Source organism: Quercus lobata, chromosome 6 (genome assembly GCF_001633185.2).
Source record: "Quercus lobata isolate SW786 chromosome 6, ValleyOak3.0 Primary Assembly, whole genome shotgun sequence".
In the NCBI taxonomy this organism is placed as follows: Eukaryota; Viridiplantae; Streptophyta; class Magnoliopsida; order Fagales; family Fagaceae; genus Quercus; species Quercus lobata.
In genome coordinates, this window is record NC_044909.1 from 39,411,041 (window position 1) to 39,435,317 (window position 24,277).

A 24,277-nucleotide genomic window follows, 5' to 3' on the forward strand; every position below is an offset into this window, starting at 1 on the left:
GATAAAAAAAATCCATAATATGTGGTTACACTCTGTTAATAGTTATTCTAGGCCCCCCTTAAAGTCAACAAATTTGTGTAAAATGAATTAATAGACAATACTTAACTCTGCTTTAAATATGATTATGAAACAAATTGATGAAGATTGATAAGCCCAACATACTTTCCTCAGGAAAAGTCCTCGTCCATAATGGTCAGCACTACACGAAGGAAGACCATTAAACCCCAATCAATGGAGAAGGTGTTACATGCCAACAATAAGTATTCTTGCCATTGGGAGGAGCAAGATCCTCTCATTCAAACCCCTCAGAGGCGTCACAGATATTACATTGAAGACTGCCATCAAACACTCCCAACGGCTATTATGAAGAGGCAGATACATATATATACGTACCTCAGGACCTTGGGAGAGGTACAAAAAAATTCTCATCCCTATATTCTAATATTCTGATATTAAGTTCTCTTTTCTCTTCTAGTTTATCTGACTTAATCATTGGATGTTTTGTGGCAAACACTACACCGGTAATATGAAGCTAAACCCGACTAAATGCGCCTTTGGGGTCTCCTCTGGGAAGTTCCTCGGCTTCATGGTGTCACAGAGAGGAATAGAGGCAAAATCTAGAAAAGGTGAAGGCCATCCTCGAGATGTCCTCCCCAAAGATGATCAAAGAAGTACAGTCCCTCACGGGAAAGGTGGCAACCCTCAACAGATTCGTCTCCAAAGCAACGAACAAGTGCCTCCCCTTCTTTAAAACCTTGAAGCAGGCTTTTGTCTGGACAGACGAGTGCGAAGCAGCATTCCAAGAGCTAAAGTGTTACCTGAGCAATCCCCCACTCTTGAGTCCATCCAAAGAAGGCGACGACCTGTTCCTATACTTAGCAGTATCCACAACTGCGGTAAGCGCAGCCTTGATCAAGGAAGAACAAAGGGTGCAATGCCTGATGTACTACATTAGCCAGGCCTTTCAAGGAGCTGAAGCACGGTACCCACGGATAGAGAAAATCACCATCGCCCTGATAGTGGCAAACCCAATCATAGTCATGATGGATCAACCCATTAAGAAAGCGATGAATAAACCCGAGGCTACAGGACGAATTGATAGGCCAAAAAAACATATTAACCCCTTGTGATAAATTAACCAATTGATCTAACCAAGTTAATTAGTTGATTTAATTTGCATGCAATACACGTGGCAGCATAAACAAATCACCAAATAACTAATTGCAGCAGAAAATAAATTGACACGGTGATTTGTTTACGAATGGGGAAAACCTACATGGCAAAAACCCCACCGGATGATTTTAAGGTTACTACTCTCGAGAATCCACTATTATCAAAACAAGTGGTTACAAGTAAAGGAATTTTAGTACTTTATACCAACTTATAGTTGAACCCTTACCCCAATACCCAATTGGACTTGTTCTGTAGTGACAATCTCTTCTTTTCAATGCATGGCACCCATTATATGACTAACCAATAGATGCACAGATCCCAGTACGCGACTTGATCACCAACTTGAGAAATATGTTGGCTGTAAAGTTCTTCAGTTCATCACACGATGAAGATCATGAATATCCTTGGTCACAAAAGCCTAAGGTATACAAACACAACAGCTTCTTCAAAAGAAAGATGAACTAGGGCAAATTCTGTCTCCGGTCACAATTTGCATGAATAAGGCTTTGCTCTACACTTGTGCAACTGTGCAACCTTTGATAGCCTTTAAAATAATCCTTATATATGTTTAGGGTTGTGAAAAAAGAAAGCCTAAACACATACTCACGGATTGGATGCAAAACAGAACTGAAAATCTGTTTTCATAAATCTCGACAGATACCCTATCTATCGAGCTAGCTGTCGAGTTTCGGGTTTCAGCAACTTTTTAAACTTCGATAGATGCTAGCTGTTAAGGTTTAAAAACTAGCACTTCTTCACTTGTTTTTTGGACAGACTTGCATGGCTTTAACACTTAATCTTGAAACCTTGTTCTATGAAGTATTAAACACATCCTAGATCTACCCAATTACAAGTAAAGTGTGTTTTGTCAAAGGATTAACCAGTTACATAAAAATATTGACATATGTTCTTAACATCAAATCACATATGTTCTAATAATCTCCACCTATGGCAATCTGTGATAAAACTACAACAAACAAATGAACATATGAGAAAATTCATGAATCATTCAACTCATATTTACTTGTTAAATACAATAAAATCTATCCTAACACAAACTCTTGAATTTTTTTGCAAGAAGAGAGTTTATGGCAAGTAGACTTTGACAACATGTATTTCTGAAATACTTTAAACAAAACTCATCATGGCATCTTAGTGTGAAACAGAAATAATAGATTGAATACAATAAATAAGAAACATGTGTATAAAGAAAGAAAAGAAACAACACATGGAAAGATAGGTGAAAAACATACATCAACATATATATATATATATATATATATCTCCCACAGACCTAAACCAATCTAAGGATTGGCACAACAAAGGGTACAAACTGACAAGCGCTAGCTCTAAACCACTATCACCTAAGACAAAACCCCTAACCTGCAAACAACGGCCACTAGGGGAACCTAAGAATGCTCCCAAACGAGCAAAGAAGAATGCAATAGAGGGAGAAGTATGCCTAATATCGGAGTAATCAACCATTAAACACAAGAAAAAGGAGGAAATAAAAAGTCCTAAAAAGGAAAAAGGAACGGAAAAGGGGTGGAACTGAGAAAGAGGAAGAGACTGAGAAATCAAGGGAGCAAACGCGTATCAGAAAAAAGGAAAGTGAAGAGAGAAGGAAAACACAAAGATACTTAAAAGGTTACCTCAGAAAATGAAAAGGTGTGGAAAACCAAAGAGTTTCATCGGAGCGAAAACTCCTCAACTACTCTAGGTGTGACGTGTGGCTACAACACGCGCCACGCCGCCACTACGCAATAAATGCGGAAGGGGTGGATCCCAAAAAAAAAAAAAAAAAACTTTACATATTCCTATGGCCGTTCTCAAGTGGACGACCTCGGAATAGGGGGGCAACTGATAAGCCCAACATATTTTCCTAAGGAAAAGTACTCGTCCATAATGGTCAGCACTAGACGAAGGAAGACCATTAAACCCCAATCAATGGAGAAGGCGTTACACGCCAACAATAAGTATTCTTCCCATTGGGAGGAGCAAGATCCTCTCATTTAGACCCCTCAAAGGCGTTACAAATATTACATTGAAGACTGCCATCAAACACCCCCAACGACTATGATGAAGAGGCAGATACATATATATATATATATATATATATGTACCTCAAGACCTTGGGAGAGGTACAAAAAAATTCTCATCCCTATATTCTAATATTCTGATATATATATATATATATGTACCTCAAGACCTTGGGAGAGGTACAAAAAAATTCTCATCCCTATATTCTAATATTCTGATATTAAGTTCTCTTTTCTCTTCCAGTTTATCTGACTTAATCATCGGAGGCTTTGTGGCAAACACCACACCGGTGATCTTTTCTATTCTTCATTTATTCTTGCAGGATCCTGGACGGCTTTCCCTTTGGACGATCATTTAACTGACGATTTTGGCATCATTAAACATAATGCTAAAACTCAAAAAGGAATTCAAACTCAGCCTTATCAAAATAACAAGATTAAGTCTATCTTATCTGATTTGGTTTTGAAGACCAAAATATGATCTCGAGATCGAGATCAACATGGAAAAGATATCGAGACGATATAGCCTCAATCAACCATCAGAGTGTTTGAAATGACACAGTACACGTTGAGACTAAAATGTGGTCTTGAGCTTGAGCCTTTCCAACATGAACTCAATATCGAGATTCGAGACCGTGATTCATCAATTGACCACGTTGTAATTAAAGTATTAATACTCGTAATTAGCATAAGTCATACAGTAGTTTAGAAATTATATCACCTGTAAGTGGGTAATTATGCCACATGTAAATTTAATAATCATGCCAGGTAAATCTTATGGGAAGTTCTTATAAAAATTTAGAAACATTTTTTAGAAGAAAAAAGTTAGAAACTTTTTTTTTTTGAGGAAAAAAAAAAAGAAAAAAAAAAAGGCACATCTCAATTCTTCATCTTTAACAGAAGTTATATGGTAGGAAATAAATGTAAAAGACTTAAAACTTAAAAGGCACATCACACTCCCCTAAAGAGAAATGTTATGTTCATAATATTTCACAACACTTTTTCAACAAATCTTAAGAAGCAATTTATAACTGATGAGCAAGAATGTAATTTTAGTTGTGAGTTTAAATTAGAATCTGTAAGGGCGGATTTTGGGGCCCAGGCCCAGTGAGCAGGCGACTCTGGCCCAAAAGACCCTCAACAATGAATTTGTAGAGAGTGGGTCGAAGAACTAGGTCAAGACAGAGTGCACGTAATTGTCAGTAAGCTATGCAACCATGTAAACGTGGGAACATTTTATTAAGCTTCCAGGGAAAGCGGTTCATGAAACAACAACTTGAACTTTTCTTATAGAACTTCTCTCTTTTTCTCTCTCTTTTCCTTACTTTTTGCTTTCTGGCTTCCGATCCCCTGATCATGGGGGTTTTCTTCTCTTATATAGCATCCTTCGAATGATAATGGCCCTACACTTGTTGATCATCTGGGCCTCTACTTGAGTGCCTGTCCCATAAGACATCATCCTCCTTTTCTGTGAGTTGCACTGGCCAAGATAATACTGTTCTCCTGTCCTCTCCACATTAATGCGGCTGAAAAAGTAGCTTCCTTGCATTTAATGCGGCAGTTGTGGTTGCCCCCCTGTGCATCCAGCAATTTCCTTCGATTTGGGACGATTTCCCACTATGTGAAGGGTTCGTGTTGGAGTCCCATTTGATGCGTCCGAGGAGACGTTCCTCCTCGGACGCCTCTTAAACGGGCCTGGCCCGACCCAACAGGGTTGGGCTGGAAGCCCTCTGGCCATGTCCTCACTTCTTGTCATGATTGGGCCCTGCATGGGTGCCAAGGCCCACTGTTGACCGGTAAACTTTACCCCCATAGAATCAATAACAATTTATCGCTTAAAATTTGTTATAAAAATGTTGCGGATGTAGTACTTCTCTTTAGTTCTAATTATATTTAAATTTATATTTTTTTTAATTCCTAAAAAACTTAAAAGTAATTGATTTTAGTTCTTAACAAACTTAAAACAATCACTTTTAGTCCCAATGGAGTGATGATGTTTATATTTTTAGTTTAATTACGTCATTTAATGAACTAATCACTTTGAGTTTCATACTAATGCTACTTTCACAATATTTCACGATGAATCCTAGTTTGCATGGTACGTTGAAAAGTGATGTCAATGATGAACTTAACATTTCACAGTGTTTATGCACCTAATTTATAGAGTAATTTATAAAAACGAAAGAATTTTTGCTTAAATCAATTTACATTTATCATAGTAAAGAATCATTATACAATACACTTTTTTTAACTTAGTCTTAACCATTAATCTATTATTATAAAATATATATTAAATAAATCAACGTCCTATATTAATGGTAAAAACATATGTATATATGATATATAATAAATAAATAAAGGAGGGAGAAAGCGATAGCATGTGTGCATAAATTTTCTCCCTAAAATGAATGAGACTATATTATGAGAGACTATGACTATTCAATATTCATAATTCACTAGCAAATAAGATTTTATATTTTACCATGATGGCTCAAGCCGGATAATCGAATGGTAGAGGAGATACAAAAGAAGAATTCATTAGATCAGGGTGTACATAACCATAGTTGCGAAGCACCTGATTGTCCGCGAAATTCAAAGCCCTTTGCATTTCAACCCAACACGTGTCCCCAACATACATAGGATTATTGTTACCGTTACATTGGTGACACCCAGTGAAATGCGTGACAAAGGGCCTCCGTTACATTGGTGACACCCAGTGAAATGCGTGACAAAGGGCCTCCTCCCCCTCCTCCTCCACTTATATCCAGCGTCTTCCAGATATGGCTCCCTCAACTTAGCATAATACTCGCTCAGTTTCTCCGCGTGTCTTCTCCTTAAAGTGGGCCCCAATATCTCAACCTCTTTGTACCCCTCGGTGATCTTCTCATATGTTTTCACTATCTCTACCCAATACCCTTGGAAGTAGTACTCGCTCTCTATGTAAGTCTTGTTCCCCCATTTGTCTTTATACTTAAATAGCAAATAAATCAAAGCCGACTGGTCATCTGAATGAGGGTTTGTCTTGTCTTTAAATGTGGATAATTGGATCTGGCCCCATTTCTCGTAGTTTGGGCTATTTGGGCCCATTTCAGCCCAATCATTCACCAAGTCCATGGACCATTGACAATTCCTAATCATGAACACTCCAGCATTAAGGCTCTTACCACTCTTATTTCCTTTGTCCTCGTAGACCAAATTGGGCCAGCCATAAACAACCAGATTATGGTCCTTATACCTGTCCAGTGAACAAGTAAAAAAAAGTAAGTTAATTCAAGTAGAGAGAAAGAGAAAAAAGAAAAAGAAAAAGAGTAATAATAACATTATTAGGAATAATAAAAATAGATATAGTTGACCCTAAACTCATAGCCCACCCCAAAAACAATATTGTTGTACCTGTCTAATGGAACCTTAAATTCCATATCAGTGAACACCGCGTCGGAATCAATCCACCAAATCCATTCAACCTCTGGGTGGGCTAGCATGGCGGCCCGGACTACCGGAAATTTGGCCCAATAAGTGTCCATCTTGGGGTGCAAGTAAGCGTTGTTGTAGAAAATATCGTAGCCGTGGATTCGACAATAGTCAACCTTGTTCTTGAAAAGCCTTAACAACAAATGATCACCGATTGGGTTCTCACAAGGCAACGGTTGTGATCCCGTGACAACTAGGATGCGATCACGTGCTCCTGTAGCAAATGATGGGTGTTGCTTCAGCCAATCAGTTCTCTTCTCGTCCCAATTCTTCATTGGTTTCTCAATCGAGTAGCTCAATCCAGGGTCGTCATAAAATGATTTCTCAAGTGGGTCGCATGGTTCATGTGCAGCGCAATTTGGTGAACCAACAACAACCCCATCTGGTTCAAGTTTAGGTTCATTTTTGGGTTTGGTGAAAGAAGAGTGAATGATAGGGATGGGGTTATAGAAGGACGATAAGGTCCAAAGGAGTAGAAGAAGAAAAAGTACTAAACTAAGAAAGAGAAATGTATTGGCGAGACAGACACATGTTCTGGGTTTGTTTTGAAATGTGGATTTTGCCATGGGATGTGAGGGGTTTGGGAACTGAACAATTTTAAACAAGAGGAGGCCATGTTAAAAATGGAGTTTTTAAGGTTTTGAAGTCGCCTAATATGGGAGATTTCTATGCATCAATGACTTGCCTTCAAACTTGCCTATATATGGGAGATTTATAGGTATCAATGAGTTTATAATATGTAAACTGCCATATATGGTAGAGGTTTTATGGAGACATAAAATTTCATAAAATTCTGTGTGGCTGCATTTAGTAGCAAGTAGGGTTTATGGTAGCTTCGGCCAGCCACATTTACTAAGCTTCACTAGTCGAATTATATTGTTTGCATTAATATATTTTAGACTGACTCATGGTACGAACAAGCTTTCATAGCTCAGTTGGTTAGAGCACCCGTTTAGTAAGCGGGAGGTCTTGAGTTCAACTCTCAATGAAAGCACAAATTGACTTCTTTTTTTCTTCTTCTTGCAAAGCACATCTCAGCATAGGTAACGCTGGATCTTTCCTATAATTTTGTCAAAATTATTGCACGGTCAAACCTACAATTCTAATAGAGATGACCATAACCACAAGACTCATCCATGATCCGTCACAACACAAGGAGAAGTAAGCTTTTCACTCTCTCTCTCTCTCTCTTTTGGTACCCTTACTTTTATCCAAAATTTGCTCAATAACATCCATTAGAAACTTATTCATTATTTTTGAATTCAGATACCATTGGTAAAAATACAGATTACAGACCCAACTTCAATAGGTGGGCATCACCCAATTCCATTTTTCCTATCCTGCTGAAAATGAGTTATCAAATCCCACACAGGGTTCAATGCATAAATTTACATTAAGTGGATGGTAGGAGAGAACCTTACTCCACTGCCATATTATTATCTACACCTATGTAACTATCCATAAAGTAACAACAATTGTAGACCTCACCAACTAGGCTAACTAGTCCATCTTCTTGGGATTCAATATGAACAACCTTGAAGATCACGCCATCGGAGATAAACTAACCCTGCCCGATAATGAGTGTAGGCTCCAGCAACTACTAGCACATGAAATAGTTGGTGGCTGTGCCCTGCAATGTCAAATTTCCCAGGCATCCATCGTTCAGGAATCCTTGTGGCATAAACCACTGCTCCAAGACCATAGAAAGCCCCCATCAGCAGCTCATATCCAGTTGTGTGGAGAACCTCAGGTTGGCCCCAGAACAAGATAAGCTTGTGCAGGATTGGTGCTACCCCAGAGAAACCCATGCCACAAAAGAGACATGCACGAATGGTGCGGAACTGAGGGGTTTGAAAGACTGGCAGGAGAGAAAACAAAACTGTGGTAATTCCCAAGTTACAGAAGAAGGGGCTGCACATGAAGGAGTAGTAGACAGGAGGAAAGAAGGAGGTAGATATAAGGACAGCAATTCCAACATAATCAAGCCTGAGCAGGATGTATGATAGGCGCTCAGAGTGGCAAGAAAGGAGGTGGCAAGTGCTGCTAGATAGCAAGCAAAACATGGCCCCACCTAAGAATGCAAAAAATGGCCACCGCGTGATTGGTCTAACCAGAACGGGTGCTATAATGTTTGCCACATCTTCCTTCATGCTACGCTGCATTTGATCAGAAACAAAATGAAGACATTAGCTGCATGAAGCTTTAGAAAATAAGTCAATCCATCATAAGAAAAAAAAAATATATATATATATATATATTTATATTTATATTTTATATGACTCAAAATTATTTCAATTGTTTATACTATCAATCGAACCAGAAATTGGATATTGTCAGTTATGATCTTCATCTGTAAAATATACACTCACCAAGAATCTATTAAAATCTCAAATATTGGAACATTGTTTCCAAAAGGAAATTGTAGAAAACTTTTGCCCTAAACAATTGTGTAAACAAGCGATGTGAAAATTTGGTTTAAAAAAAGAATAAAGGATCCCAATGTAGAATGCATCAAACAAAAAGGCTGATTTTATAAGGACTAATATGCAGTTGGTGGCAGCATTACAAAAGAATCACATCCAACAAAAAATCATGAACTAACAGCATCAAAGAGGTTCAACAGTAAATCTTAAGATACAGTACTTAATTCTATGTTATAATGACATTCATTAAGCACCTTGCTACATGCATGATCAACCCTGCCATTTCTGAAAATAAGGTATGACATGGTAATTATTGTCTGTTCGATGAAAATAAAGATATGCCAAACCATTTCTTTAAGGAAACGCTAAGATACAATTTTACTTGAAGCTCATTATGCCTTTGTTGGCACTTACAAGCCTTCCTTCACACTACTCTGTTGATAAATATAGAGTCAGATAAGGCCAAAATTCTATGACACATAATGTCTTTGGTGGGGAAGCTCCAAAAATAAAGTTCACACAGGTGCTAAAACTACAAACTACATTTCCAATAGACCACCAAAAATAAAATTACTCTTACAAGAGGTTGAACATCACTGCTTATTTTTCTTTTTCCTTTTTTTTTTTCTTTTTTTTTTTCCCTTTAAAAATCATGGACATCACCAAATCTTTAACAGTGAAATCTCGGGAACACTACAAGCCACATCCATCTACACTACTTCATGGAATTCTGCAATTTTGTTACTTCAAAATGGATGGCATTAGCATGTTGATGAGAAATATATCAAGAAGTGAGGCAATCCTAACAGACAGCATTACTAGGATACATATTGCTTTTTTTTCTTTGGCTGAACTAGGATTCATATTCCTACTTAAATCACTACTTCTCCTACATGATCAATGATCACTATAACTCTGTATTTTCCATCTATTAATTGATGGCTCAACACATTTACCCAGGGACTGTAATAACCATGCTATTTTGAGCAGCCAAAAGTCATATCTTCCAATTTTCAATTTCTCTCACAGATGATGCAACTTCTCTCTTGAAGCTTTCAATTCACCATCAAATAGTCTTTAACTAGTACCATAACAAGTTCTCACTGACACAACCATCTATTCCTTTATAGGATCAAACCATCTCAATTAGACTCCCTAATCTCATCATCAAGTAAAACTACACTTGATTTCTGAATGAGTTCAAACACTACAGATCATATACTCAGTAAGTGGCTGGAATTGATTGCTTTTTAACTCAAAATTTGTAGTATCTGGTGATGATAAGATTAGGGAGTCTTACATAATTTAAAGTCTAAGGAATTAAAAGACTAGTACTAAAAATATGTACAAGATACTACAAAAATTAGTTGGCTAGAGGAATATTACATAATAAACACCAAAAGAGAATACTATGCCAATAATAAACATTAGAAAAATGCATGATGAACCAAGAAAAATCAGATAGAAATTGTTTGCAAATTACTGCCATAAAGCCAACGTTATAAGGACCTGATGAACAAACATAAACAACCATCCAGTTTTTTAAAATCAATCATGAAATGAGTAGTAACCATTTAAGATTATCATAGCATTTTCAAGCATTCAGGTGTGGAGGGGTAGCATTACCAAAACACATACATCTGTGTAGTTGCCACTGGAAAATCGCTTAGGCAAACAATTATTTAGAAGTTCCATAACATGCCAACCCAAGAGTGATGGAAGAATATCCATTGAAGGCAATGTGGTCTTTAACTCCTCCCTAAGTTTGTGCAGATCAGGCATGTTGGGCAAGGAAGGGAGGCATGTCATAAGTTCAGCACGCAGTTTGTGTAGGTCAGCCTTTTTCAGAACATCAGGAAAATGTTGTAGAGAGTGAAGATCAACACTTGGAACCTTCTTCGCAGTGTATATGGTCAGGGAAAGGAAGAAGAAGAATCCAATCAAATGCCTGTAAAAGAAGTACATGCTTAATGACAAGAATGTTTAGAGGAGTTCAGAATCTTTTTATCTTTTGAACCATGAATTGAGCAACAATCATTTAACAACCTATATATAAGTAAAGAGGATGCAGCACATACATGTTATAGAGAGAAAACAAATCAAACAACAATTTAGCCTAACAACATAGATACACCTAACCAAATATTGTACCAAAGTCCAAACTATGTTTTTCTAATTGTTAACAAGAAGTCTTAAAATGTAGTACTTTTTTTTTGTTTGGTAAAGTCACTCATTCACTTAAGGAACACATCAAACCAAATAATAAAGTTAAAATCAAATTATAGAATTTCCTTGTTTTATGGGTAAATACAACTCACCCATCCATACAAGATTGATCCCATGATCAACTTTGAGGACAATGCTTGTCAATCAGCAAATATCTTCCTTTTGTTTCCCCTTCAAGAAAATAGAAGAAAGAAAACTTTTTTTTTACATAAATCCTTTTCCCAGCAACTCCCAATTCCAAACAAGAAGATTACACACATATAAAGAAGTTTGGATTTGGTTACTAAATGGACTAATCCGCATTCGAATGAAATGAACCTATAACACTTCATGGGTTCTAACATTTTTTGAACCCACAACTTTCATTGGTTCTAACTGTCATCATAACCCAAAGTTCACATAACTTTTTAAATCCTTGTCCCAGATACTCCCATTTCAAACAAGAAGATTACATACTAAAATACTTCTTTCTACATATATGTCCAGTCCAACCAACAGATTTCCATTAAAATCACATAATGAATAATCCATTTACTCTTTCAAAGAAAATAAAAGGAACAGTAAGCCTTACGTCCAAACGTTTAGCGTCTCATTGTGAATGGTGAACATGCTACGCAAGATCTGCTTCAATGGCCATTCAGGCCGGTAATGGCCCACAATGAACTCATTGTCCTTCAAATACGCAGGCAATGAGTGGTACTCAACCAGCTGGTACTTCACCTTCTTCCAAAATCTCTTCCTTTTCCCTTCCTTCGATGAATGTGTTGGAGAATTCTCCATTGCTTCAGAGGAAGCTTTCATTTCCTCACCACTTCGAAGACCTTCACTCATCCTTTGATTAACCCAAATACACAAAAATAAAGAAAATAGTTAATAAAACAGCAATAAATAATAATATATTAAAAAATAAATAAATAAATAAATAATAAAAAAAACCCCACAAAAACCCCACAAAAACCCAATTTTAAATACTTATCACCAAGATCGGCATAATACAGCAACCCAGCTTAGTTTCAATAAAAAAATTTCATTCTTTTCAAATAAAAGCAATATAAAACAAGAACCCCAAAAAAGAAAAAAAATAATTGTTTTTCTTTTTAGTTGGACATACAATTGTAAAGTACAGAAATTGAAGAAATGAAGCAAGCAAGTGAAACCCAGATGAGGAAAAAAAAAAAAAAAACCTGCAATTGAAGTAGCAGCAGCTGAGAACGATGACCCAGAAGAAGATTCTTCAGCTGCTTCAATTATATTTGTTATATATTGTTCATATAACAAATTATAAACGAATTTTCAAGGCTGAGAAAACCAGCAGTACCTTCAGGAGAAAACGGCAAAAAGATGATTAGAATAAGAAAGAGAAAGAAAGCGTAAGAAAGTACGGAAAAATCTAACGAATGGTAAAGTATATGGGTTTGATTAATAGTCGATACTTTTTGGCGGTTCGGAAATGCCTAGAAAGAAATGTTTTTTTTTTTACATAAATAACTACGGCATGTGTTTATAAAAGAAAGAGAGAGATTCTTTGAATCGATGCGAAGATGCCACGTTCTCTGGGAATATGTGGCGACTTATAAAATTTGATGCCAATGTTTGTGTAATGCGTATTAACAATCTGCCGCTAGTTCTGGGTCAAACAGATTTCGGTGCTTTTTTTGTGGACCCATCCTCAAGGCGGGATATTTATTTGGTTTTTTTGTTTTTGTTTTTGTTTTTTTTGAAGTGTATAGTTTCAATTTTAGAACAGGGTAGTGTTGTTTCTGTTAAAAATAAAAATTGATGTTAAATTTTTTTTTTGAGATAGTTTCAATCTATGTGTTTGTTTTTTATTATAGTTTTTTATTATTAAACTAAAACATCAAATGATTTTTTATGTAGGCGAAAATTGAACATTATACCTCTTATTTAATCATAAAAAACTTTACTAATTGAAATAACTGAAACTCACAAAAAGTGAACTTACGCAAATAAGCTAGTTAAAAAAAAATATAAATAAATAAGAGTTTTATAATTTAATTGGTTGGCACGTTTTGGTATTTCTAACTGCGGCATCTATGGTTTATATTTTTCATTTTCCAACCATCGAATTATTAAAAAAAAAAAAGTCAAAAAATACTAAGTGGATTGGAACTTTGACTGTGGCTCTATTTGTTTTGATGGAAAACATTATGTGAAAATGGTCTTTCATGTTTTTTTTATTTGGTAGTATTAAGAAAAAAAAAATAGTTCAAATGAAAACTATCTCTTGACTTCCCTTATATTGCTTAGCATGAGATAAAGTTGATTTTCACTAAATTTTTTTGGAAAATAACTATATTATGTCAAGCTAAATAAAAGAAGTCAAAGAAAAGTTTTCCAACTTATTTAAAGGTTGCTACTAAACATAGAAAAATAAGATAGTTTTTTTTAGAAAATGTTAATGTTTAAACAAATGAAAATATCTTCATGGTCACACACCTAGCAAAATGAAATATACTTCCAGCAAGAGAAAGAAAAGAGCAAATTAATTGTTGTTAACAAGTGTTAGAGATATATATTAGACATTAGCCCAATGCAATAGGCCCAAGCCCACTCCTACTTGTTCTAGTAGTTTAGGGTTTAGTCGCTTATATATACTCATATTAGGATTTATTATAACACAGGTTATTGCATTACACTCTTACATAATAAAGATATAACCTTTAAGGAATTCCTCTGTGGATGTGAACCGACAAGGCTGAATCACGTCTTGTTCTTGATGTTCCCATTCTATGCTTCCTCTTCCGCATTTACTCTAGCATATAGCGTTGCTAATAATACATTTAACAACAAGCACTACCCAAAACTATGTCCTCCCCTTCTCTCACTCACTTTCCTCTCTACCTTGCCACTTGATTTCAACTAAAATAGTTCTGCTTTGATATTGATTAGTGATCACGTTTATAAATTTTACTGTCGATGTTTATGTTACTTTGCTAATCTCTTTTACTTGAGCGTGCTGGACACTTCTTATTACATTATGAGAAATAATTGAGCATGTATGCTTTGTTTTGCTACACTTTTTTACATTGATTTGAAGCATTGCTGGACTTTTTGTAGCCTTGCTGGACATGATCATTTAGTATGTTGCACTCTTTGAATCTTGTCAACTTAACCCTGCTAGACATATTCATTTGAACTTTACTAAACACATTTGATTACCATTTCTAGATACTTTTTTTAAAGTTCTATCAAAAATACTATATTGAATTCACTAAACGCATCATCCTAGCTTTGCCGGAAGAATTAAAAAGACTTTGTTGAACATGTTATTTTTACTTTCCCCTCTTGTTCTCATTCTTACTAAACACTCTGGATTGTTTTGCTAGCCCATATAAGTGAACCAATATGAATCTTCACTTCTCTTCCCATGATTTGAGTGTATATTTAACTTGTCACCACTATAAATCTCTAATTGGCAAGCTGTAATATTGTTAAAATTATTTTGGAATTGATTTTTAAGGTTGTTGAGGTTATTGTTGGATGTCTAGTATTACCACTAGATGTCCAGTTTTGTATTTGTATTATCACTTGTAAGAAAATAGAGTATATAAAAGAGCACTACCAAAGTGTTTCAAAGAAGGATTATCCTGACGTAGGTCTGCTTTTGGCCTAGATTAACTTAAGTTAAATGGAGTATGTCTCTATCGACCCGCTTCCGCTTAACTTAAAGAAGCAAATATGAAACTTCATACACCTTAAAGCGTATACTTGTTTGTTCCACATTGTAAACCATATCTCTATAGCTTGAACAATTTCTTGCTCATGGTGGTGCTTGCTACTAGAGCAAGTCACACAATATCCATGGCCTAAAAACCACAGGACAGAACCCAAAGACATGAGAGAATAGTGGAAATGAAAAAAATGTTCTATTTTCCATGAGTTATACAATTGAGAGAGGTTACACCCTTTTGTAACCCATTTTCATGTAACCTATGTCACATGAAATTAACCCCATTAAATGTGGCTAGTCAAAGGTCATACTCATACCCAACCTATGTCACATGAAATTAACCCCATTAAATGTGGCTAGTCAAAGGTCATACTCATACCCAACCTATGTCACATGAAATTAACCCCATTAAATGTGGCTAGTCAAAGGTCATACTCATACCCACTAATGGGTAACTGTCCAAATTCTAACACCACTAGAAGTCTATGGTTTACTTAGACACCACCATACCATGTCACAACTAACATCAGAGCCGTTGGATCTCTTACTCTTGTTGTTGGATACTCTAGGATCTAACTACCCCCATAAAGGAAAAGTTCTTTAGTTTTGTTCCCTACATTGTTGTTTTTCTTTTCTACATCATTCTTCATCTTATTTTACTTATTAATTACGTTATTTTATTGTTAAAGAGTAAACACAACTATAGCAACCAACAGTGATCCATTGACATGAGTTCTAGACTCGACTATCCCCTAAGAGTTGGTTTTAACTGTTAACATGTTAAGTCACGACACGTGTTATTGCAACAAAAAGACCCTAACTGTTGTGATCAATCCAAGCTTTAAGCATTGCATAAAAGAACTAATAGAAGAACATTTGAGCTTGGATTAGCTCGTAAGTCATAAGTGAACGATTCATCATTGACTCGAGCTGGTGATATGTTCTTGAAGCATTATGCATGTTGCTTTTTAGTAACCTAATTTGTGTGCCTTTAGGGTGGCTACAAATTACGATTGGGACAACATCATAATTTAGTCGGTAGGATATTGTCTTTCAATTTCAATTTGTGATGAAAACGTAAGCAATATGACTATAGAGTTTTAGATAAGAAAGAGTTGATTTTGTTGACTTTTTTTTTTTTTTTTTTTAATTTTTTTACATGGCCCAACTTTTGCAATTTTTAGGTAATGGGCTTTTATTGTCTAGTTTCATTCCTTTTAAATTGGATTTAGGTGCAGTTTGGATAGCACGTCCACGTTCACGTTTTCAACTTTGCGCGTTTTCAAATTTTTTTTTTTTTTTCAAAGCCGGTTTTGTTGACTTTTCAACTGTCGGACCCACAAACTCCACTTTTTATCAATTTTTTCATTAAAAATGGGTCCCACAACACTATTCACACATTTAAAAATTATTTTGCTACAGTGTTTTCAGTTTTTAGATTTCAGTTTCAGTAAAATAAGTTCTATCCAGACAGACCCTTAACTATTAAGGAAGTTGCGTTTCATGTATTATATATAAACCTTCCCACCGATTGGAAAAGTATGCAAGTGAAATAAGAAGCAAGAGTGCGTAAATGTAGTGTGGTGGGTAGGGGTGTGTAGCTAACTCATCGACTCAACCTAACTCGTCGAGTTGGGTCGGTTTTTAGGGGTTGGTAAGTTGAGTTGAGTTATGTAATTTTTTTAATAGTGGGTTGGATTAAGTTCTGGTTATGACAATCACAACCCGACTAACCCGATCCGACCTACCTATATATTTAAAATTTAAATTATATATATTTACAAATATATTATATAATTAATAATTGTTTATTTAATTTTTTTCCCTCGTTCGGTTTTTCCTATATAAAACTCAATTATCTTGCAAACCCTAACAATCTTATTTCTTTCTATGCCACCTTCCACTCCCACTCAACTCCTATTTGTTTATAACTGAGTTGGGATACCAATTCACATATATTTTGTTTATTAACTCAATTGGATATATTTTGTTTATAACTGAGTTAGAATACTAGTTTATGTATATTTTGTTTATCAACTTAAGTGGCAAGTGAGATATATTTTTTTTACTCAATTTAATAATAATAGTAATAACAAATAAAATCATATAAAAAACTGTCCAACCCGTGAGTTCAACCCAACCCAACCCGATCCATGTGGGTTGGGTTGAACCCCTGTGATGGGTTGGGTTGGGTTTGAATTTTTTTAACCCACCATGGTGGGTTGGGTTAAAAAATCTCTCCAACCCGACCTAACCTGATCCATGCATAACTCTAGTGGTGAGTAGCAAATTGTGTTGTAATGGTTTAAGTATCAATAAAATTTCTCCTTCATTGAGAACTAATTCTGCTTAATTACAAAGTATTTAATATGATTTTTCCAATGTATAAAATTAATAATTTTAACAAAATTTTTGTAGAGAAAAACCAAGATGAATTAAAAAGTTCCTAAAGATATAATTACTAATTAGCACGTAATGAAGCTTCCAGGCAAAAAGATGGGCCTACATAGATATTATATCAAATCTTTTACCATTTCAAAATCAAAAGTTATTTTAGGCTTTTTAGCTTCTTCATTTTTTCCCTAGGAGTGATTTAAACCCACAAATTCCAAGAAGACGGACAGAACTTGTTTTTGCCGAATCAGATGCTAACTATAGAACTAACTTTAATAATATCATTATTTTGCAACTTGTTTTTTTGAAAAAGAGGATTCTTAGGGTGCGTTGGATAGAGTTGTTAAACAACTAATTTTTAGTTTTTAAACAACATTACACATATTTTTTTATCCACATATATTTTAAAAAATTACACATTACTCAAACTTCTCTACTAAACAGATCCTAATTATTAAAACTTAACAAACACTCTACATATGACAATGAGAGAGCCCAAATCCAAGACACCATTTGGCATACAGTCATTAACATCCAGAAATGCTATCTCATCTCATTTTACCATTCCAAAAAGCTACTTTATCAATTATACTATACCATTTTACAACACACCCAACATCCCAAAATTCTATTTTTTTCCCATTTTATTTAAATATTCTATTTTATTTTTTTTTTAATATCTCTCTCTCTCTCTCTCTTCCTTTTCGTCTCTCTCCCTCAACCTCTGGCACAAGAACAAATAAGAAAAAAAAAAAAATTAGCCACCTGCTGATCTAAACAAACCCAATCAACACCCACAACACACCACAGAGAGATTGGCTCCATCACGAAGGCTTTGCACGCCACTGAGAGATTGGCTCGTGTTGCTCCAAGCATTGGCGATTTGCACGGACTCAACGACGGCGACGGACCAAAATCCACGACTGGTTTTTGGACCTTGCATTGGAGACTCTACATCGGAGATTTCCACACAGACGCTGCACTTACTGTCCCGGTTGTTTGGGCTAAGTTTGTATCTGAGAAAGTGTGAGCTCCAATCTGGTGCATGATGCTCAACGCCATGTAGTATCTGAGAAAGTGTGATAGAGGAGGGAGAAAGAGAGGAAAGGGAGTTAGAGACAGAGAAAGACAGAGAGAGATGAGAGATGAGAGATGAGAGAGAAAAGTATGAATAAAATATTAATATTATTTTTGGCATAGTGCTACAGTGCCATCTTACAAGATGGCACTGTAGCACTATGCCAAAAAAATTTACACTTTCCCACTTTTAGCCTTCCAGTTGCTGAGCATATTTTGGGCCTAGATGCCAAATGCTGCTTACATTTGACATTTCCAAGGGATGCTACCTAACATTATTTTGCAACTTTTAGATTGCAAATAGTGCAGCACGAGTAAAACAACCACGCGGATTATTATTAACTTATTATCACGATATGCGACTAAGGACTAGTGACTAGAGAGGTTCTTTGCAATGAAGATCGACAATTTCCTCCTCCTCCTTTTCCTCCTTTTTAATATTTTTTAATAAGCTTCGTCTTATCATTTTGGGATCTTCTATCTTCTATTCTATCTAAATAAAAAAATTTGTTTTACTTGTCCCAATTGCCCTTTTCTTTGAAAAAGAAGCCTGACAAGAAAAGCGAACGTGTCAAGAATAACAGGTAACAGCAACCAAATCTAGGTAATTTTGACTTCTAAAATACAAAATCTAATTAGGTTTGGCTGTATGTCCAAGCGGATGAATGTTTGAGCTTCAACTCAATATCAAGTTTTTGAGCTCAAGGACATTATCGAACTCATTTGGTTTGGAGCAGTCATCATCTTAACCCTTAATTAATTAAAATCTTGGTAAAATATGAGTATATTTATCAAGTTTATATCAAGCTTATTACTAAGCCTAGACCTAGCTTGATTTTTTTTATCGAGCTCCATTGTTCACTAGCCCGTTCATGAACTTTTTTTTTGTTTGGACTTAGCTTGTTTATTAAACAAGCCTAAAACTAAGAGTCAAAAAAGATTGGTTTTTTTTTTTTTTAATAAACAAGCTGAAGATGATAAAATATAGGAGCCTGACGGGCCTACCTTGATGGGCCTGACGGATTGAAACTGTTGGGCCTGTGTAAAGATAGTCCCACGCGTTCTGAAGGCCCATCGCTGACAGACGTAGCGAAGGCCCATGATCCGAAATCCCTATCGCCTAGAAAAGCCCTAAAAAGAGAAATCCTTGCTCACCACGCTTTGGAGGATTTGTATTAGAGTCCCACATTGGAAAGATTTGGAAATCGAGAAGAAAGGCCACCTCTCCACCACTATAAAAGGACTGACACTCTCGCAAATCAAGGTACAATTAATTGACCCTCTCTAACTCTCTAAAGTTAAGAGTCGAATTCTGACTTGACCTTCGGAGAGCGTTTGGTCGGCACCACACCGGTGCTCTCTAAAGGTTTTCTTTGATTGTTCTTGTCGTGCAGGTTCGCTTTGAGTCGCGAGTACGGTGTGCTCTATTAGTGACAATTTTCAACGTCATCACAAGCAAACATAAATGAGTTTTTCATCTATTCAAACCCAAGCTCTATATGAATAATTTGGTTCATTTACTGTCCTATGCTTGGGTTGATGCTAGGAACTATGAATGTTTTTCAAATTATCTAGTTTGCTCCCTAAACACAAATGTAACTTAACACCATTTGAAAATTGCCCAGCTTCTCCTACTTCTTTTTTCATCTATGGCTGCTATTTATTTGTCATTGATTACCCAAACACTTCATCATATATATAATTGTCATAATATAGTCATTGTGAAACACGTGCAATCAAGATAAGCTATTGGAAGGAAGTAGAGGACTTGAAGGAGTAGTGAACTTTCAAACGGTCTTAAGTATTGATTGTGCTTAAGAAGCAAATTAGATAGTACCTATTATTAGCCCAGACCTTGGGGGTGGTCTTTGTATTTTATCCTATTTAATTTAAGCAAAAATATCATTTTAGTCTCTACATTTTGGGATCGCTATCAATTTGGTCTATATTATTTTCAACTTATAATTAATTTAGTCCCTAGCTACTGTCAACTTACTAACAGAAAATGCTAGTTGTGACGGCAAGTTGAAAACAACATGGATTAAATTGATAATAGAGACCAATTTGACTATAAATTGAAAATAAACTAAATTAACTCAACTTAGACAATATAGACCTTGACTACAAGTTGAAAATAACAAGTACCAAATTAATTGTTTCTAAAATAAAATGACTAAATTAATAATTGCCCTAAAACGTAGATACCAAAATTATATTTTCAATTTCAATTTAATTTGGCTAAGAGAAACTTCCTTTTTCAACATCATTCATTTCTTGCACTCATGTGCCCCTGAACTCGTGAATTAATGCCAGGGAAAGTCCTAGTATCAGAATGGACTTTGTTATCACCTTTTTTTAGATTTATGGGAAAGCTTGTCTGTCTCCAGCAAGCTCCTAGGATCCTTCCTTGTTTCTGTCTTTTATCTCGAATATATTCGATGCTTCTGTAAACACTTCTGGGTAACACTTTGTGCTGGACTGTAAGCATAATTACATAAGTGCTTATCTGCAATGTATATTCTATTTTTTGTGGGAGAAAAGTGACAAACTCGTCAAACTGAACTGTTTTTGTTTTTGCGTGTGCGCGCCCTTTTGTTGGGATGTGCAAATGAGACCCATTTTCGGAGTGCTGCGGAAATCCCAATTGAAACCCCTTTTCTAATCATAATAAATTACATACTTATTTCTTGCAGTGACATATGGATCTAAATTTTGTACTAGTAATTAGTAAAATACTAGAGCAAAGAAAAAACAGCATAGAAATAGCTATCATATTGCATGTCACTTGCCAGATAATTTTCTATGGCACCAAAATGTCATTTTTGCTCTTGTGGTGGACAGCAAGTGTTGCTTCATTGATACTAAGTGCATGGCTCAGTTGGCCAATTGAGTCATAAAATCACTGATCCTTTTACAAGAAGCAGCCTTAATGACAATGGAAAAGGTTGGATTCCTAGTCATCATGGGTATGTGCAAAGGTTGAATATATGAGTCCTTCAAGTCATCATGGGCATGTTATTCAAACACACAGGTGGCCATACTATAAAAAAATGAAATTCACCTTGAGGTTTGCTTGTCTGTTGTCAATATTTTCAACCAGATTCTGACGGGAGCTATGAAAAACTTGCTTTCATGTCACCTTATTGAATCGATTTTCACGGAATTTGTCAATAATAAGAAAAATGAATTGTACAAAATTTCTTGGTTGTGACAACTGACAAGTACCTCAGCCTTTTATAATACATATTTTCATACGAAAATTGGAATCGGTCCAACACAAAATGAATAATGTCAAAAAGCATACTGTTTGAACTAGTCAGAAGACTTCCCTCACAATCATCTTGCAGTAGCTACACACACATACGAAGAAACTTCAAACAATAGACGAAGTAGAAGGTAAGATTAAACATCTGATTCCAGCACTAATTCAGTTGTGAGTCTTGGCTTTACTTCAAGTCCTTGTTACCCCAGTTTTGTGAACATTGAAGCTTATGCCAATAGCTGCATCAGTCACTCCTACAGTACTTGGTGGCATTGGCTGCAACTTTTTTTGTTTAACGTGTGCCAGTATGCACTTTGTCTGCTCCATAAGGTTGTAACATTTTTTCACCAATTCCTGTGCCAGAATTACAATTATTCTAACAATTTGTATGCTTATATTACTTCAAACATTAGGACTTAAAAAGTTCACTGTGTCTGGTCTTGCTAAAAAGAGAAACAGGACATCATTGACAATGCTGCTTCTCATGTAGCATAAATTGGCATTGTTTGTGGATTCTACCACCAAGAAAGCCTATTTTCATTTATTCGTTTGTCACCTCATTAAAAGTGATGAGTCTTGCAAGCCACACAACAAATTTATTTGGCAAGGACTAACTAGCTTCTAAAAGTAGTTTACCAATAAGCCTATGCTCTCATATTGATAATTTGAATTTGCAAAGTGAGGCATACTTTTCTTACTCTTTTGTGAAAGTAGCCCAACTCTTGGTCATCCACATATTGATCTGTTGCACATAGTACGGCAGCTGCTGCTATTGAAGATGGTGGATAGTCCAAGAAATCGATCACTGTTAAAAACATCATGTTAATTAGCTATAATATTTATGTGTGTGTGTGAGAGAGAGAGAGAGAGAGAGAGAGAGAGAGAGTTTCAATTCAGGAATTACCTTGACACGTGCTGATAATTAGATCCGAGGCACGCGAGAAAACTTGACTGCAATCTCTTAGTGGAGAACCAAGACATGAAAGCTTAGCAATGAAATAATGGACAAAGTCGAAAGGTGTAGTCCTGCGCAATCTCCACTTAAGATTGGCCATGACAAAGAGCTCCATTCGTTGAACTGTTTTGGGCTTGAACAGGAATCTCGGTTCCTTCACCTGCAGGTCTAATAGAAGTGGCACGCTTGTTTCTTCCATTTTTGCTGCCAGGGCCAGGCAAGCAACCGATAATAGCTGCAGGGGCCACCCTTTACCTTTCTGCAGAAAAGCATAACAAGTTAACACAAAACCAAAACAATCCTGCAATGTAATTGTATACTTTGTTTCTGTTTGAGTGTTTGTCTAACATGACTGAGCCTAAGGATAAGAATTACCGGCAATGTATGAGAGGAGAGAAAACAATCCAGATAGTTTACAGAAAGATATGCCGTTTCAGGCCTAAACTGGTAGTAAGCATGCACCTGTAGGATACAAATCATTATTGAAGAAAATGATACAAGAACAAAATACCAAATATATATGTGATGCAGTATAATTACCTTCAACATCCAATTGACCGCGTCTTTTCTAGCACTGATAATACTAGGATTTCCACGTAACCGATGTAGTAATTCAAGTTCAAGCATTTGATCAATCTCAGAATCGAAGACACTAGTAATAGAGCTCTCCTCGTCCGACAGGAAATCCAGAGTTGCATGAAAATTTTGGTCACATGTTTCAGCATTTGAGGAAACCACATCATCAGATACTTCATTGCAATATAGATTAGGAGTAGAGTAGTCTGATGACATTGGCATTGTAGGCAGCTGGTAGTGAATTAGTAGAGACTCAGCATCACCATTTTGGTTCTCTCTTCGAAAGAATGGTTCAGAAATATATGCAAGTCCTATTTGGGAGGCTGAGCCAAGTCTTTTTCGTGGATTTGCATATGGGAAAGCCATATGACATGGCAGAATAAAATTGGCCACTACAATATGAAGCTTCGTTGAGGAGCAGCCAAAGTTAAGTAGGGCCAGTTCTGGCTTTTCAAGGTTTATTTTGTATCACTACATCCTTTTCTGCAATGCCCATTTACAGTTCCTGAAGTTGGTTCTCTCTCCATTATTGTACTTCCAAGGCCACAGCGAAAATTGACTACATGATGAGGCAGCAATAATGTTGGTGGGTAGCGAGAATATTCGATTTCATGAATGACCATAAACAGTACATACTGAACATAAATGATATGATGTTGCTATCAGGGACATAATCAGCATAGTACAAATCAAGTAGATGTCGGCTCACTTGACTGGCGCAATTAGAAGATGGTGAAGAGATAATTAAGTCATAGGACTGATTTAAAGAAGCAGTTATAATAAGTACATTATCTTGATTCTTGATTGAATAAATCATTATTAAGAAAGAAAATAGACAAAATAAAATGTTGTAATTGATTAATCACTCTTCTTTATTCTGCCTCTCGCATTAATTAAGTAAAGATTTTTGAAGGAATGTCTTTGACAAAAAGAGATGGAGGGATTAGGGTCCTCTAAGATTCTTAGGGTACGTAACTTCACATTTGAGTT

At 35.9% G+C, this 24,277-nt stretch overlaps 3 protein-coding genes and 1 non-coding gene across 7 annotated transcripts; 1 reads left to right on the forward strand and 3 right to left on the reverse strand.

Moving 5' to 3' along the window:
* Positions 1–5,703: 5,703 nt before the first annotated feature.
* On the reverse strand, positions 5,704–7,249 carry LOC115950266 (glycosyltransferase 6-like). The gene is made up of 3 exons (XM_031067491.1): positions 6,606–7,249; positions 5,971–6,447; positions 5,704–5,905 (listed from the first exon to the last, which is right to left on the reverse strand). The coding sequence occupies exons 1-3, from the start codon at positions 7,247–7,249 to the stop codon at positions 5,704–5,706; spliced, it is 1,323 nt and encodes a 440-aa protein (XP_030923351.1).
* Positions 7,250–7,603: 354 nt separating this feature from the next.
* Positions 7,604–7,677, forward strand: TRNAT-AGU. The gene has a single exon. It is a non-coding gene; the product is annotated as a tRNA-Thr (tRNA).
* A 223-nt stretch (positions 7,678–7,900) lies between these two features.
* Positions 7,901–12,900, reverse strand: LOC115995059 (heptahelical transmembrane protein 4-like). Of its 3 annotated transcripts, none has more exons than XM_031119473.1 (5): positions 12,766–12,900; positions 12,517–12,650; positions 11,904–12,175; positions 10,733–11,054; positions 7,901–8,839 (listed from the first exon to the last, which is right to left on the reverse strand). In XM_031119473.1, exons 3-5 carry the CDS (start codon positions 12,161–12,163, stop codon positions 8,204–8,206), a joined length of 1,218 nt encoding a protein of 405 aa, XP_030975333.1. In that variant the 5' UTR covers positions 12,164–12,175; positions 12,517–12,650; positions 12,766–12,900; the 3' UTR covers positions 7,901–8,203. The 3 variants fall into 3 exon arrangements, with proteins under 3 accessions (XP_030975333.1, XP_030975334.1, XP_030975332.1); XM_031119474.1 differs by having other exon boundaries at positions 10,745–11,054; positions 11,904–12,164; positions 12,766–12,899; XM_031119472.1 differs by having other exon boundaries at positions 11,904–12,164; positions 12,766–12,899.
* An 8,722-nt stretch (positions 12,901–21,622) lies between these two features.
* On the reverse strand, positions 21,623–23,759 carry LOC115995223 (cyclin-D4-1-like). Of its 2 annotated transcripts, none has more exons than XM_031119706.1 (5): positions 23,252–23,759; positions 23,087–23,173; positions 22,661–22,970; positions 22,446–22,561; positions 21,623–22,110 (listed from the first exon to the last, which is right to left on the reverse strand). In XM_031119706.1, exons 1-5 carry the CDS (start codon positions 23,651–23,653, stop codon positions 21,946–21,948), a joined length of 1,080 nt encoding a protein of 359 aa, XP_030975566.1. In that variant the 5' UTR covers positions 23,654–23,759; the 3' UTR covers positions 21,623–21,945. The 2 variants fall into 2 exon arrangements, with proteins under 2 accessions (XP_030975566.1, XP_030975567.1); XM_031119707.1 differs by having other exon boundaries at positions 22,455–22,561; positions 23,252–23,758.
* Positions 23,760–24,277: the final 518 nt, after the last annotated feature.